We start from the raw sequence: 13,963 nt of genomic DNA on the forward strand, positions 1-13,963 counted from the left end.
ACTAAATTAGGAACCTAAAATGGAGTTCACATAAAATACATTTAACAGTGCCATACTTGTTTTTCTTTGAATAAAAATATATCGCGCTGCTACAAAATTAAAAACTTATCGAGCAGTTAAAACTGCCGGAAATAATGGTAGATGGGCTTCGCTCAACTGTGAGATGATGTCCGTGTCCCACGCATGTCAAGAACCTCCCCCATTTTGCCTTTTTATCGGTGCTTTTTCCTGCTGCCTTGTTGCATGGGCCACAGCTGAGGACTTCAGTTAGCATGGAATACCACCCAGGAATGTCCCAGATTTGTCTGGCGTTGATATGCCGTCTGCCCGGGGTGGACGGCACACTGATGTCGTATGAGGTGTGCTCTCAGCCACTGACAAGAAGTCTTGAGTTGGATGACTGATTAACTGAATTCGGCTTTGGGGATGTAGGCTGTCCTTTTACTTTCTGAAGTGCCAGCAGTGAACTGGGAGATGAAAAGAGTTTGATTTGAAATGATATAGGCCTATTCACTTTGGCACAAAAGTGAAAAAAGGTCATCACATTCTACACCCTGAAGATTTACCTGTTGGTTTTTACCTTGTGAGTTTTATTTTTAGATATCAATTTCCATTTGGGGGCAAACTAAAGGCCATTTCCAGGCTAATTCCTAACAGTTATTGATGTTGCATGTCGTTACGTGATTTTTTTTCTATATGGACCATGAGGTAAATTTTACAAGGAATTGCATGTTTTGAAATATATGACAATTATGAGAAATCGCCTTTTTGTTTCAAGTTTTGTGAAGTGCACTTTTTTTAAACATTTGAAATGTTTCATGCTTTTCCTGACAACAAAGGACGCTGTTGCTATCATGTCCCACGGAGTCATTATGCCTTCCTTCCAAGTGCTGTAATATGTGGATATGTAGCTTGTGGGTCATTTTGCAGACTGTTTTGTACCACATCTCGGAGAAGGTCCTCCGGAATTCTGGAACATGATACAGGCACTTGTCAACGTTCTTTTCCAGATGAGTTGAGACCTGGTGGTAGAATTCAAGTTCAACGTATCTCACAAAATGTCCTTCAAACATTTCTACATCATGTCTTGCTTTCATCACCTTCGTTCCAGCCATACTGGGTATCTCTGCGTATGTGGTCTCTGGCCAGTCGGTTTGACCTCTCTTCTGGGGCATCTCTGGAGCATCGGGTAGTTTTGCACCAGATACACTTTGCCAACGCCGGATTATGGTGTTCCCATGGCTTGTTGCGTTTGTGCTTGCGAGGGCCTCTTGTCGGCGAAGGAACTCCCGGACACATTTTGTGTTCACTTTGGGGAGCGGGATACCCAGCTCTTAAGATGGGATCTTCTACCATAACCCTTTGCTGCATGCGTTCGTACAGCTCAGTGATCTTAGACTTCTCAGGTGATGTGACGTCACCAGCACGCAGCCAGATGAGCTTCACAACGCAGTACATAAGCCTATTTCGTTTTACATCAATTACCTGTGCTGGGGTGTAACGATTTCGAAATTTGACCCGCTGTGTTATGGCTGCATCCTCTGGATCCCCTTTTGTCCGACCGTACAATGTGTTCCCCCAATGGGTCTTATAGCGGGACTGGAACTTCTGGGGACTCTTGTCATGTTCTTCTAGCTGATTCCATGCCTCGATCACCAAGCGTCTTGTCTCAGCAGACAGGGCAAGCTTGCCCTCATCTGTGGCGATGTTTGTGAGTAGCTGACTGAGTTTTTCCACTTTCGCAAACCCCGGGAGTGGATTCATGCCACAAACATCTTCCTGCAATGAAATAGTGGTGAAAAAAAGTAAAATAAAATTAATTAACTTGCAACAAAACTCAGTAATGACTGCCGGAATCCTAGCTGATGCAATCAAATGGCGCTGAATTTTTTTTAAATAAAGCACAATCGCTATAGCAAACTATCAATAAAACAACCACCATTAAAGAGCCTCATTGGGTTCGTTAAAGTGGTGTTCTGTATTGCAAAATAATGTTTGATTTTCACATTTGAAATTGATTCACTTTGCAAACCTCCGAGCAACGCAAAACCTGCCTACCTACTGATTCACTTTTGAATAGATTTGTTAATTGACCTCTTAAGATGGGATCTTCTACCATAACCCTTTGCTGCATGCGTTCGTACAGCTCAGTGATCTTAGACTTCTCAGGTGATGTGACGTCACCAGCACGCAGCCAGTTGTGCTTCACAACGCAGTACATAAGCCTATTTAGTTTTACATCAATGACCTGTGCTGGGGTGTAACAATGTCCTGGCACCTAGCGAGAGGTCAGACCCTGCCGCACCAGATGAGGGACGAGCTGAGGTTGAAACAAATATTTACCACATCTTTTAGTTTTGTGAATTGCACCGCGATGCATATGAGTGGTTGCCGTATAAACACAGTTGAGAAACTTTAACATGGCATCATTATTTAACGAAAGAATGACCACTTTCGGGAAGTATACATGTACCTTTTGAGGTCAAATCCGTAAGTAGATGCAGTCTTGAGGGCACTCGCTACTCTTTTCGGTGCTGGCCGTTGCTTGTGGTTTAATGTGAGACACGGAAAGCTGTTGCCAAAATGCAGCCATGTGGGTCGCTGGGAGAGACTATTGTTAGTTCCGCAGAAAATATTTTTACTGACAAATCCGTAGAGAAAACGCGCCTAGAGCGACAAAAAAGGTTGAATGATGACGTTTCTTGCTTGTATTCTTTCATGCAGGTATTAAAGGATTTGCACCGTCAGTGAATTATATCTTTTTATCTTCTTGATTGACTCACTCAGTTGGCACTTCAAAATTCGACCGAACAACGGCTATTGTATGTTCGTGTATTTATTGAGGCGTTAACTCGTTAACAAGAGTTTGCATATCAATAGATATTGCGCATGCGCAAAGTGAGAGACAAAGCTGTGGTTTCCATGCTCGGGTTTTCCTCCTTCAACAAGCAGTGACTACAACGTTACACGTCGCTAAAGACCACCCATGAACATTTTATGTGCTTCATACTTACCTGGCTCAGGAGATACCGTGATCAAGTAGGCGGTTCTCCCATTGCGAGGCCTTACCATTGCACTTCGGTGGGCTGACTGATGCGATTCCCCCAAACGTGGGGAACTCGGGAGTACAATTTCTGATAGTGGGGACTGCGTTCGCGCTATCCCCGAGCAATCAATTTAAAAGTAGAATCTGTAATTATAGTCAGGTGGCTTAGGCCCAATTTTTGACAAGATCGTGACCGACTGGTCCAAAGCACCAAACTTGGCAGATATATTGTTATAGCCTTGGAGAAGATATTTAGAAGGGGTGACACATGAAATTCTTTTGGGAAGGGTGCCTAATTTGTATAAATCATTAATCCCTTCCGTGTATTATTTACTCCCATATTTGAGTATATTTTTTTTTTTTTTTTTTTTTGAATTTTTTTTTTGGGTGATTCCACTTACACATCCTTACTTCACTAACATTTTCTAAAGCATATAAGACTGACTGAATAATTATGAGGACAAAGTAACGATCCAAAATGGCTACTATTGTACCATAAAGTTGCGCGCATTTATCTTGTCTCCAGATATCATCAAGTTGTCTTACCAAACCTTAGTATTGATGAGCTTCAAATTCACCAAGTTGCTTACTGGCACATTAACTCGATTAAAACTTCATGTGAACAATGATAAAATTGTGATATTTAGCCCAGAAAACAAAAACGGGGAACTTGATCAAGTCCCTCACGTTAGGCAGGCTTCGCCTAATGTTTAGCCCTATTTACGGACACCTCATTTCCCCTCTCTTTGCTTTTGTGGGCTAAATATTAAGATGATATAATTTTCACATGATTTCCCATTTATTTTTGTTGGGGTAACTGTGCCAGTAAGTATCTTTGTGAATTTGAAGCTCGTCAATACTGAGGTTTGGCAAGACTACTTGGTGATATAAGAGAGAAAAGGAAATGCGCGCAACTTTAGGGTATAATGGCAGCCATTTTGGATCTTTATTATGTCCTCAAAATCTTCAAGTCTCTGATATGCTTTAGAAAATGTTATTTAAGTAAGGATATGTAAGTAAAATCCCCAAAATATACTTTTCAAAAAATAAAAAAATTAACATCTAACCAAATATGGGAATAAATATATTACACGGCAGGGATTAACGCTTTATGCAAATTAGGCACCCTTCCCAAACGAATTTCAGGTGTCACCCCTTCTAAATATCTTCTCTGGGGCCATAAGAATCTATCTGCCAAGTTTAGTGCTTTGGACCAGTCGGTCACGATTCCAACCGTATGCAACCTGACTATTAACAGTTGTTGTGTGAAACATGATGGTTATGTATTAATTTATCAGTAGAAAGGGAGCATTATGCGCTTATGTCAAGAACCACCCCTATTTCGCCTTTTTGTTAGAGCTTTTACTTGCTGCCTTGTTGCAAGGGTCAAAGCTGAGAATTTCTGTAAGCATGACACACCGACCGACTAGAAATATTGTCACGCTCCATCGTGTTTCACTCGATTCCTGTACGCAGACGACGCCCGACTTCTTCAAGTTACTGGTGGCTAGGTCAGATTCTTTCTTGATCAAGTGCACTCTCAGCACACCATGTTGACAACTTTCCTTTCTTTAAAGAAACATTAGTCGTAGGTGGTAAGCATACAGTTGTTGACTCTAGGTGTGTTCGGTCTCCCCTCATGTTCGGCAACACCTCGTTTGCGGGCACTCGCCGCTCATGTGGTCTGGTTGCTGAAAGTTGTAAATGTATATAACAGAAATTTGTCTGATATTCTGCAGCTTTGTGCACTTTTCCACAGCGTCCGCATGTTTCTTCTTGACGTTGTATTTGAATGTGAGCAGAGGCCCCCCCCCCTTGCGAACATAATAGGTACTGCTGTTTTTAGCTCCATTCTAACATGGCGGTGGCCTCTTTCCCAGGCTAGGTAAATTTGCCGAAGTCCAAGTCGTATTCCCAATACTTCCCAGTATGGGAAAAGCGCAGTGGTCACGGCGCGGTCGTCAAGTTTAAAAGGTGCATACCTGACGGTCACATAAGTTGTTTTGTTCGACGTGGGATAGGCTTTTACTTTTCTGATGGTCGATTGTTCGCATTCAGCAGCTTGGCTCTTGCTGTCTGATTTGTTGCGGTCACGCTCCATCTTGTTTGGCTCAGTTGTCGTACGTATGCCACATTTGATTCTTTCAACTTACTCGCGACTAGGTCGCATACTTTCTTGTAGCTATTGTATAGTTCATGCATAATCAGGCGTTAACACTTTAACAGTAGTTACTAAACATATCAATATTTATCGGGCATGCGCCCTTCCTGCCGTCCTTAGTGAAATTTACTCAATTTCAAGGGTATAGATGGGGCCAATGTGTACCACTCTTTTATATATCAGAAGCATCAGTGCCCATGCTGTATGCCTCTGTTGCAAATAGAAGTCGTGGTCCATCTGGGCTGGCCACATTTTGAACAGCCTGTTTCTACAGACAAGTGTCAACGTTCTTTTCTAGAAGAGTTGAGACCTGGTGGACGAAATCTACGTATCTCACAAAATGATCCATCAGTATAGTCTAGGTCTTAACTGAAACTTTTTTCCAGGACACACAAACATTTTAATGATTAACAAAAATGACAGTTCTGTTAGTGGAGTATCTCATACAGAAATTGTGGAAACCTTGGTTTCATTTTTGAGGCCCAGTAAAAAAGAAATACATGTAGTTACAAAACAATGTTCTCCTGAAGGCATTAATATATCTGCGATGATAGCTTGGAAGTTTTCTTGCATCAGGTCTTATAACTATAAACATACATAGTAAACGATTGTTATTACAGAATAAAAGACTTGTTTTCTAAACCTGCAGTTTTCATAAGCTTTGTCTAACAAGCAAAAGAAGATGCATGGCGGGTACAAGTTTTAAAACCTTACATTCTCTCGCATCAACCTAACGTTCTCTCGAAGGCACATGGTGCATAGCTAAAAATAAGACTCTCTTATGAACATATACACGCCTGTTAACAAGTGCGCTCTCAGCAGACCCTGTTGACAACTTGTGTTTCTTAAAATTTAAATTAATCGTAGCTGGTTAGCATACGATTGGCGACACTCCTACGATATGCGGCCTATGGCCCCGCATGTTCGGCAACACCTTGGTTTTAGGCACTCACCGTTCATGTGGCCTGGCGCCAGAAAAAAATTGTCCATGGAAAAAATAGGTATGGTACCGTGTACAACTCCCGGGCATTCTGGGGGACGTGCATGTCGTCGTCTGTACTCCCCCTCAATATCTTTGTAGACCTGAATGGGCCCAAACATTCCCCTTCCGAATCACTCTTTAGCCACTTACGGTCGGTAGCTGGAATACCTCCAGGACCATCACTCTCCCATGATTTGCACAAGCCTTCATAGGAGATCTCTGATGCCTTGGTTTGAGTTTCATCAACCTCAGGTATGATGTCTCCAGATATAGTCTAACTGGATGTGTTTTCAGCTGTTTGAAGATTTCTTCAAGAGTGAACTTAGCTCCAGATAACAGGACATCACTCACAACTTCACCGCTGAAGGTTGATATACGTTGATGAAGATTCTTGAGTTGTAGATCCTGAACAACATTTTTCCCATTCGGAAAAATCAAAGTAGTGAACTTCTCCACCAGCTTCAGAGTCGCATTCCTGTCAATATCTAATATATGAGTGCCTCCTCCACGATCTGACATGAATTGTTTTGGACTTTTGTCATGTTTGTCTCTAGTATGTTTCCAGCCAACAGACACTCGTAGAGTAGCACTCTCCTTCTTAACTGGATGAGGTTTTGATCTGCGACCTTGTACTATCTCTCTTAACCTCTTCACAGATGACAAAGTGGCTACTTCACCTGTTAGTAATCACACATGAGCAAAGCAAGATTTGAATGACAGAAAATACATATTTTATTAAGGTAGTATTATGCAAGACAGTGAACTAACTGATATAATCAAATGATGGGTTTTTTCTTGCTACCTAACAAATTCCTATACATTTGTTATAGGTAAGGTTTTTTGATCGTACTAAAGGATTTCGTGAATCAGTCCAAAAATATAATTTATGAAATCATTACACGTACTTCAGTTGCTGCACCTTGTGATATCCTGAGCCGTCCCCAGCGAATGTTGTTTACTTCCAAGCGTGAAGAACTCGGAGGTATACTTTCTAATGGTGGGGACTGCGTTTCCGCTACCATCTTGCTATATAAGGTAGCAAAAGGATATGAAAGCGTGAAGCCTTGTCTTTGCCCCTGTGGGCAACATATTTAACTCGGGAGATACCGTGATCTAGCAGGCGGTTCTTCCAAGGCATGACCCAGCCATTGCACTCCGGCGGGTTGTTTTGACGTCTTCGGCTGTGTCTTGTGAATGTTTCCTTGCCCCACGCTGCCAAAATGCGAGGACCCACGCGACGATATCTTCTTCATTTAATTTTTTTGTGTGGCTGTTTCGGCAACAAATCCAAAGCCAAGTTCCACCAAAGCCCTGTCAACTCTTTAAACAATTACCAGAGCTTCACAAATTGTTATCTCTGGGGCCTGATGATGTTCTTCATAATGGCCGCTCGAAAAAAGTTTTAATTGTTGATATTCCGTTTCTTTAGTTTTCCCGTAGGATTGTTGTGGAGGATAGGAATGGTTCTGCTCCAGCTTCTTCAGACATTCTCAAGAGGTGTAGTAACTTGGTCATTCTCATGACTTCGCCCTCAGTGATGTTTTGTTCTTCTGTGTGCTAGTTACGGAAGCTCTTGAATACTTGGGATTCGCACTCCTTAGTTCTGCTGCTGAACTACCAATCAAGTGGCTTGTAAAACCTGTGACAAAGTTCTTGCTGTAATGTTGTCTGTATATTGTTTAAAGTTGAAGATGTACCTTTCAATATGGATGAACATATTCTTTCGAACCTTTTCGACCAAAAACTGATACAAACTGATCCATAAGGCCTTTGAAACCTCTTGGTGGCTCACTCTTCTGTGGATCTTTCCTCGACCATTGCTTTTTCTAACAGATCGCTGTTGTTGATTTTTACATGTACATGTATTTAAAATAAAAAATAGGATTGGTGAATTGATTCTTGGCAACATATACTTTTAGCAATCTTTCTTAATGATTGGCTTTTGTGAGGTGCAAGTTCATACTTTGATTATTTCCAGTCAAAGATATTCGTTGTTCATTTTCCATTCACTGGTTTTCTTTCCTAATCAAGGTGGGTTGCATGAAATTGTCCTTCATTCATTCATGCTGATGGTACTAAACATTCACCGAGCCGACCGGAGCGTGACCAATTGACCAAACAGCAACTGTACTGTAGTTACTGACGCGTTAACAATAGTTTACATACCAATGGATTCGCGCGTGCGCAAGGCGAGAGACAAAACTGTGGTTGCTACGCCCGCATTTCCCTGCTTCAGCAAGCAGTGACTACCACGTTTCACGTACCCAGAAAGGACCCAGGAACATTGTCTGACAATCATACTTACCTGGCTCAGGAGATACCGTGATCAAGCAGGCGGTTCTCCCATTGCGAGGCCTTACCATTGCACTTCGGTGGGCTGACTGATGCGATTCCCCCAAACGTGGGGAACTCGGGAGTACAATTTCTGATAGTGGGGACTGCGTTCGCGCTATCCCCGTACAATCAAACCAAAAATAGAATTCATGGGACCGGTATTGTCAAACATTTACTGCTAGTGTTGCTGTGGTGCTTCACCCTCAAGCGCTCTGTCTCACGTAATGGAGTCGATATCAGAATCTTGGTATGGGTTAAAATTCGCATTTTAGTGTCTCTTGAATGAGGATCTCTCTACGGTTTGCCCTATAATAAACGCTGATGGCAATGTAGCTAGGTACTGGATAGGTGTTATTTTCACATTTTTACTGCATGCGGCACACACCACACCGTTCGTTACCCTCGTGCGTATTAGACTTGATGGCAAGTCGTTAGACTATAGTGGTTTATGTCCGTCATCAGCGCCAGAATCCGCATACCGGCCATGCCACCGCCGTTCACGCAACGTGAGCGCTACAACCATTCATGCAAAAGTCATGTACATGTACGATGTACATACACGTACACCGCGCGGCAAGGTCAGTCCGTCTCTTCCAACACGGCCAGTTTCTTGGAAATAGTCGTCTATGTCTCGAGATGGCCCATGATGAATGACGTGATATAATTCTTGAACATTGATGCCCATTCCAAAGGCCACTGTTGCAATCAAAATTCTGGTTGAACCACTGGCCTTAGTAAACTCGTTTAATACAAACTCTTAACGTGTGTCCTCTGTACTGGAGTGGAACATAGCAACATGTCCGCTCAAATGCTCCTCGATGCCATCCTCGAAGGCAGCATGTAGCTCTCTGCAGTGCCTATGCGACTGGCAAAAGATGAGCACCTTTGGGATTGCCTGACCGTGTAGTTTTAGTTCCTTGATCAGCCATGCATACTGCACTTGTGGAGTACAATTTCTGATAGTGGGGACTGCGTTCGCGCTATCCCCTTACAATTAATCTAAAAGAAAAATTAATCGGAGCTTAGTAAACAAGTAGCATCCTTGGCATGCGTTTTATGTCGGGGTTGTTTATGACGGGGTATGCACAATCGGTTTCACCATTGATCTTGGGGCATTTATGGTTTTGGCTAGGCTTGGTTTTGAGAATGTTACTGTTTTTGATTTGGGTACAGATTTCGTCTAGTTGGGGCATAAGATAACTTTTATCGCTGTCTACTTGAGTTTGGAGGAAATTGACTTGTCTCATGAGTTCCTTATGTTCAGCATTACGTCGTCTTGCCTTATCGGCAGAAAATGCATTCACCGCCCGTTTGAATTTTATTTTTCCCTTGTTCCCACCACTCTATTAAATTATCAAACGAACTTTTGTTTTTCTCCCAATTTTCCCATGTCTATTTAGTAATCATGCAAAATTCTTCGTCTTCAAGGTGAGAAGTGTTCATTTTCCAATTTCCTTTTTAGACCACGGGGCATGGCTGCAAAATGTGCTCAGAAAGTGATTCTCTTGGCGCACCTCTCAGAACTAAGTGAATTTTTGCAGGTTATTAGCTGAGACCATATGGATCACAAAAAAACAAAATCCACAATCCCAAAGTGACCAATCATTTAAATATTTGCATTTTAATGAGCAGTTCAAAAAAGGGCGCCCTCTATTGACCAGGAATGGAAAACTGTGCACATTTTCAATGGGAAAGATTGTTTTAATTGCTGTTGCTTGCTAAAAAGGGTCTCTACAGAGCCAAGACTCGATAAAGGGGACTTGGGGTGACTTTCAATGTTCCAATAGACTTTTAATGTTCCAATAATTAATTTAAATATCAAATTTTCCAGCCCATTGAAATTCATGGAAGATTCTAAAAGCCCTTTCCCAGCCTCAGTGCAAATGTTTCCTCCTTTTGTTTTATATTTTCATTTAGAACACATATATTGTTCTTTACTGAACTTCTAAATAGGGTATTATTGATCATATGATTATAATTTTCTTTTTGGTTAAAATTACAGAGTATTTCTGACTTACGATGTAATAAAATTAAACGGAGGGTCCGACACAAATACAAATGAATTTATCTGAATATAATAAAATAAAAATGACCACAGGGTTTATAATTTCAGCCTTTGATGCATATTTATTCGTACAAAAAACAATACGGTAAATGGTAATTAAAAATACTTGAGAAATAATAACTGTGATTGGCAAAAATTATAATACAAAAAAAATAAATATCAATATTAGGATGTTCACATCTGGCAAGTTTTTGGAATGATCAAATCAACATGCTTTTGGACTTGGTAGTATTCAATTTTAATCTATTGTCATTGAGCCAGTTTGACATTTTCTGGATACAAGTTGATCTGATGAATATCTTTACTTGAGTAAAAAATAGAAGTGTCATCAGCACAAAGGACAATTTTAGTATGCTCAGTCACTGACGTGATATCATTAATAAATATAGAAAATATTAATGGCCCCAAGATAGTTCCTTGTGGGACTCCAAAATTGAAAGAATCGGATTTGTTCGATAAGACATTCCCAATTTTAGTTACTGTGTCCTTCCATGAAGGTAAGACCGGAACAAGGTAAGACCGGAACAAGGTAAGACCAGAACTTTGTATCTCAATAAAGGTTAGTCATTACAAAAATGGTAAACAGACTTGAATCTTTCAATGGCGAATCCATTGGCATCTGGAAACTACATCCGTTATCTACAGTGAGTTCCGTTGTCTAAATTTCAAATCATTTGAAGGGTCGAAGGACGAAAAATGTCATAAACCTTCAAAGAAACCAGAACTGCAGTTGAGAACATAGTTCAATGTATAAGAGGATTGGTGAATACATCTAGTATAAGATATGAAACAATTCTCTCTGCACAAAGGCATCAACCTAGAGAATGGGCCTTTTGCATAGCATCTTGGAGGACAATTCTTAGTATACGACATCTTCTGCACCCACCTCCCCCCCCCCCCAAAAAGGAATTACAGTAACAAGAAGCTCTCAAGGACGTCTTAATAGAGTCTATTTGATTAACAACAAATAAGACTGTAAGCATGAACATTAGCGAAGAGGAATAAACTGTTTTAAGCCCTTACAAATTACCACACACAAAAAACATTGTCGAAAAAGAAAACACGGTAAAATTATTTCCAATCCCCTTGCTGAACCTGCAACTGGAAAACGTCCGTCACAAAATCAACGGTGTCATTTCAACCGTAAGACAAAAATTTGGGGGGTTTTTAGTTGAGTATGTCCCTATAACAATGTAAGTTATTTAAAAACGAGTCCTTTTGATTCATATTTGGAAATATTTAAGTGGGATTGGAAGCAGAATGTGTGATTTAACGCTTCTGAAGTGACAATCTTATTCCATATTTAGATAGCCAAACATGTTCATGATGGTTAATTTAATCCTCAATATCTGAATCATTACTTTCGGGTGAAGTGCGCTGCTCTTCACCTGGAATGTTTTCACAGTTTGTGCACTTGCACCAGTCTGTGCATGGCAGTTTCTTTTCGAGACAGCTACACTTGCCTTTTGTACATTGACTTTTTTTACAAGAACAATGGGCAAATTCCACGACACTGTCTGGGGCAGGGGGTAGATCCATCCAGTGGATACTGATGTCATCGCCGATGACCTTCCACCCTCTTCTGTGTGGAGACGGCACTTCAGGACGTGCATCCAGGGCCCGCTTGTAAATGGCTGCCCGGTAATTGGCCCTCTTTACATGCAGGTGCAAGGCATCCTTAAAAATAGTAAGGAAATAAAAGTACAGTTAGGGCCTACATAAATGAGGACGCTATGAGCACCAGCTTCAAGAATGGCAAAATAAATTTTGGTTTTAACCACTTCGTACTTCGTAGTCTCAATAGGTTTGTACACAGGGTGTCGTGGCGTACGTATATGGAATGATTTCCTTCCGGCTCTTAAAATCCTACATTCGAGGGGGGAAAAAAAGGAAAAAAATGTTGCAACCTGACGCCACTTCCGCGATTGTGTACAAAATAGGATATGGACAGTCAAGAAAATTGTCTAGTAATTAATGTAGGCCTACTTAATAGTACATTAAATATTTTATGTAGACCTAATAATTTCCTAACAAAATTGCAAATATTTCTCAGTCCCAGATTCATGTCTCATTATCATATTTTTTGCAATGAATAACCTTCATTGAGATGATATATGAAGAAAAAAGTGGCGTAAGGTTGCAACATTTTTCCCGAATTAATACGAACTATCGTTTATAGGCCTAAGGCCGCGTACGGTATGCCCTACAATGCCTACCTTTGACAATGATTCCGGTACATCTCCTTCCACGAGTGCTATTGGCATGCCGATGTTTTCCTCCGCTTTTTTCACGATTTCTTCGATTTCGGATTCCCCCGCATTCTTCCATCTACCTGCACAAGCTATGAATTTTGTCCAGCTTTTCTCTGAAAACGATGAAACGGTTGATCGGCCATTTGAAACATGTATTATGCACTTTTTCCCGTCAGAATCGCCGTCGTCTGAGGAGCTCATGGCGTCCGCCATCTTGCTGCCTGGTAGTGCCTGCGCGCATGCGCACGCTCGTACTTACGGCGCCCGCTATTGGTCCATTCACCGCACCACGACAGAAGGGCCTCGCTGATTGGTCGTTGAAAATAATGACGTAATTCTTCACTCGGCATTTTTTGCGCCGAAACGGTGGAAATCTGAACTTTAAATCGCGATTTTGGTACCATTTTGGGTCACGGATCAACGGTGGATTTTATATGTGAGCATCCCAACAGCTTCCTGAGTAGTTTAAAGTACAATTTATTTAGATCTGTGATATGCGTCAACAAACTGCAAGATAATCGGCCATGCATCTTGGTCTATTTCCCGTGTTGCCAATTTTCCCAGTTATACTGCAAGTGACTATATCGTGATCTGAAAGTGGAAAGGCGGTGATTGCATTTTGGGAGCCGGACGCCAATTCACGAGACAAATAAAAGCGGTCAATCCGTGTAGCTCTGGTAATTCGCTTATTACGCCAAGTAAATCTTTTGTTGTTTGGGTTTTGTTCGCGCCACGCATCTACCAGGCCGAGTGGTCCAACTATCTTACGTAATTCTTTGGTGCCAGTGGTATTTTTATATAAATCATTATCCCCTTTTATATTATCGAGCTCAAGGTTTTCGACACTGTTAAAATCACCCCCAGAACATGGTGCCTCAAGTCTTAGCAATGGAGCGGCAGTTCGTTAGAAAAAAGTCTTTCTGTCCCCGGGGACATTAGGGCTGTAAACATTGACCACACGAATTTTAGTCTTGGAATTTGGAAGTTGTATAGTAATGTCGACCACTCGACCTGCATTGTCTCGTGAAAAGTCCGTCGGCCCCCACGTGTGGCGTTTTGAAAGCAGAATGGCCACACCACGGCTGGATGATGTGCCGAAGGACCAAAACCCGACGCCGCCAAA

General features: G+C 41.5%; 1 protein-coding gene and 2 non-coding genes across 3 annotated transcripts; 2 read left to right on the top strand and 1 right to left on the bottom strand.

The window, feature by feature from the left end:
* The first annotated feature begins 3,006 nt into the window (after positions 1 to 3,006).
* Positions 3,007 to 3,168, top strand: LOC119742215. Its single transcript, XR_005272838.1, has one exon. It is a non-coding gene; the product is annotated as a U1 spliceosomal RNA (small nuclear RNA).
* A 5,318-nt stretch (positions 3,169 to 8,486) lies between these two features.
* On the top strand, positions 8,487 to 8,648 carry LOC119742216. The gene has a single exon (XR_005272839.1). It is a non-coding gene; the product is annotated as a U1 spliceosomal RNA (small nuclear RNA).
* Positions 8,649 to 11,764: 3,116 nt separating this feature from the next.
* LOC119741635 lies at positions 11,765 to 13,159 on the bottom strand. Its single transcript, XM_038217468.1, has 2 exons — positions 12,805 to 13,159; positions 11,765 to 12,265 (listed from the first exon to the last, which is right to left on the bottom strand). Exons 1-2 carry the CDS (start codon positions 13,051 to 13,053, stop codon positions 11,924 to 11,926), a joined length of 591 nt encoding a protein of 196 aa, XP_038073396.1. The 5' UTR covers positions 13,054 to 13,159; the 3' UTR covers positions 11,765 to 11,923.
* Positions 13,160 to 13,963: the final 804 nt, after the last annotated feature.

The sequence above is a fragment of the Patiria miniata genome, unplaced genomic scaffold (genome assembly GCF_015706575.1).
Source record: "Patiria miniata isolate m_02_andy unplaced genomic scaffold, ASM1570657v1 HiC_scaffold_5, whole genome shotgun sequence".
In the NCBI taxonomy this organism is placed as follows: domain Eukaryota; kingdom Metazoa; phylum Echinodermata; class Asteroidea; order Valvatida; family Asterinidae; genus Patiria; species Patiria miniata.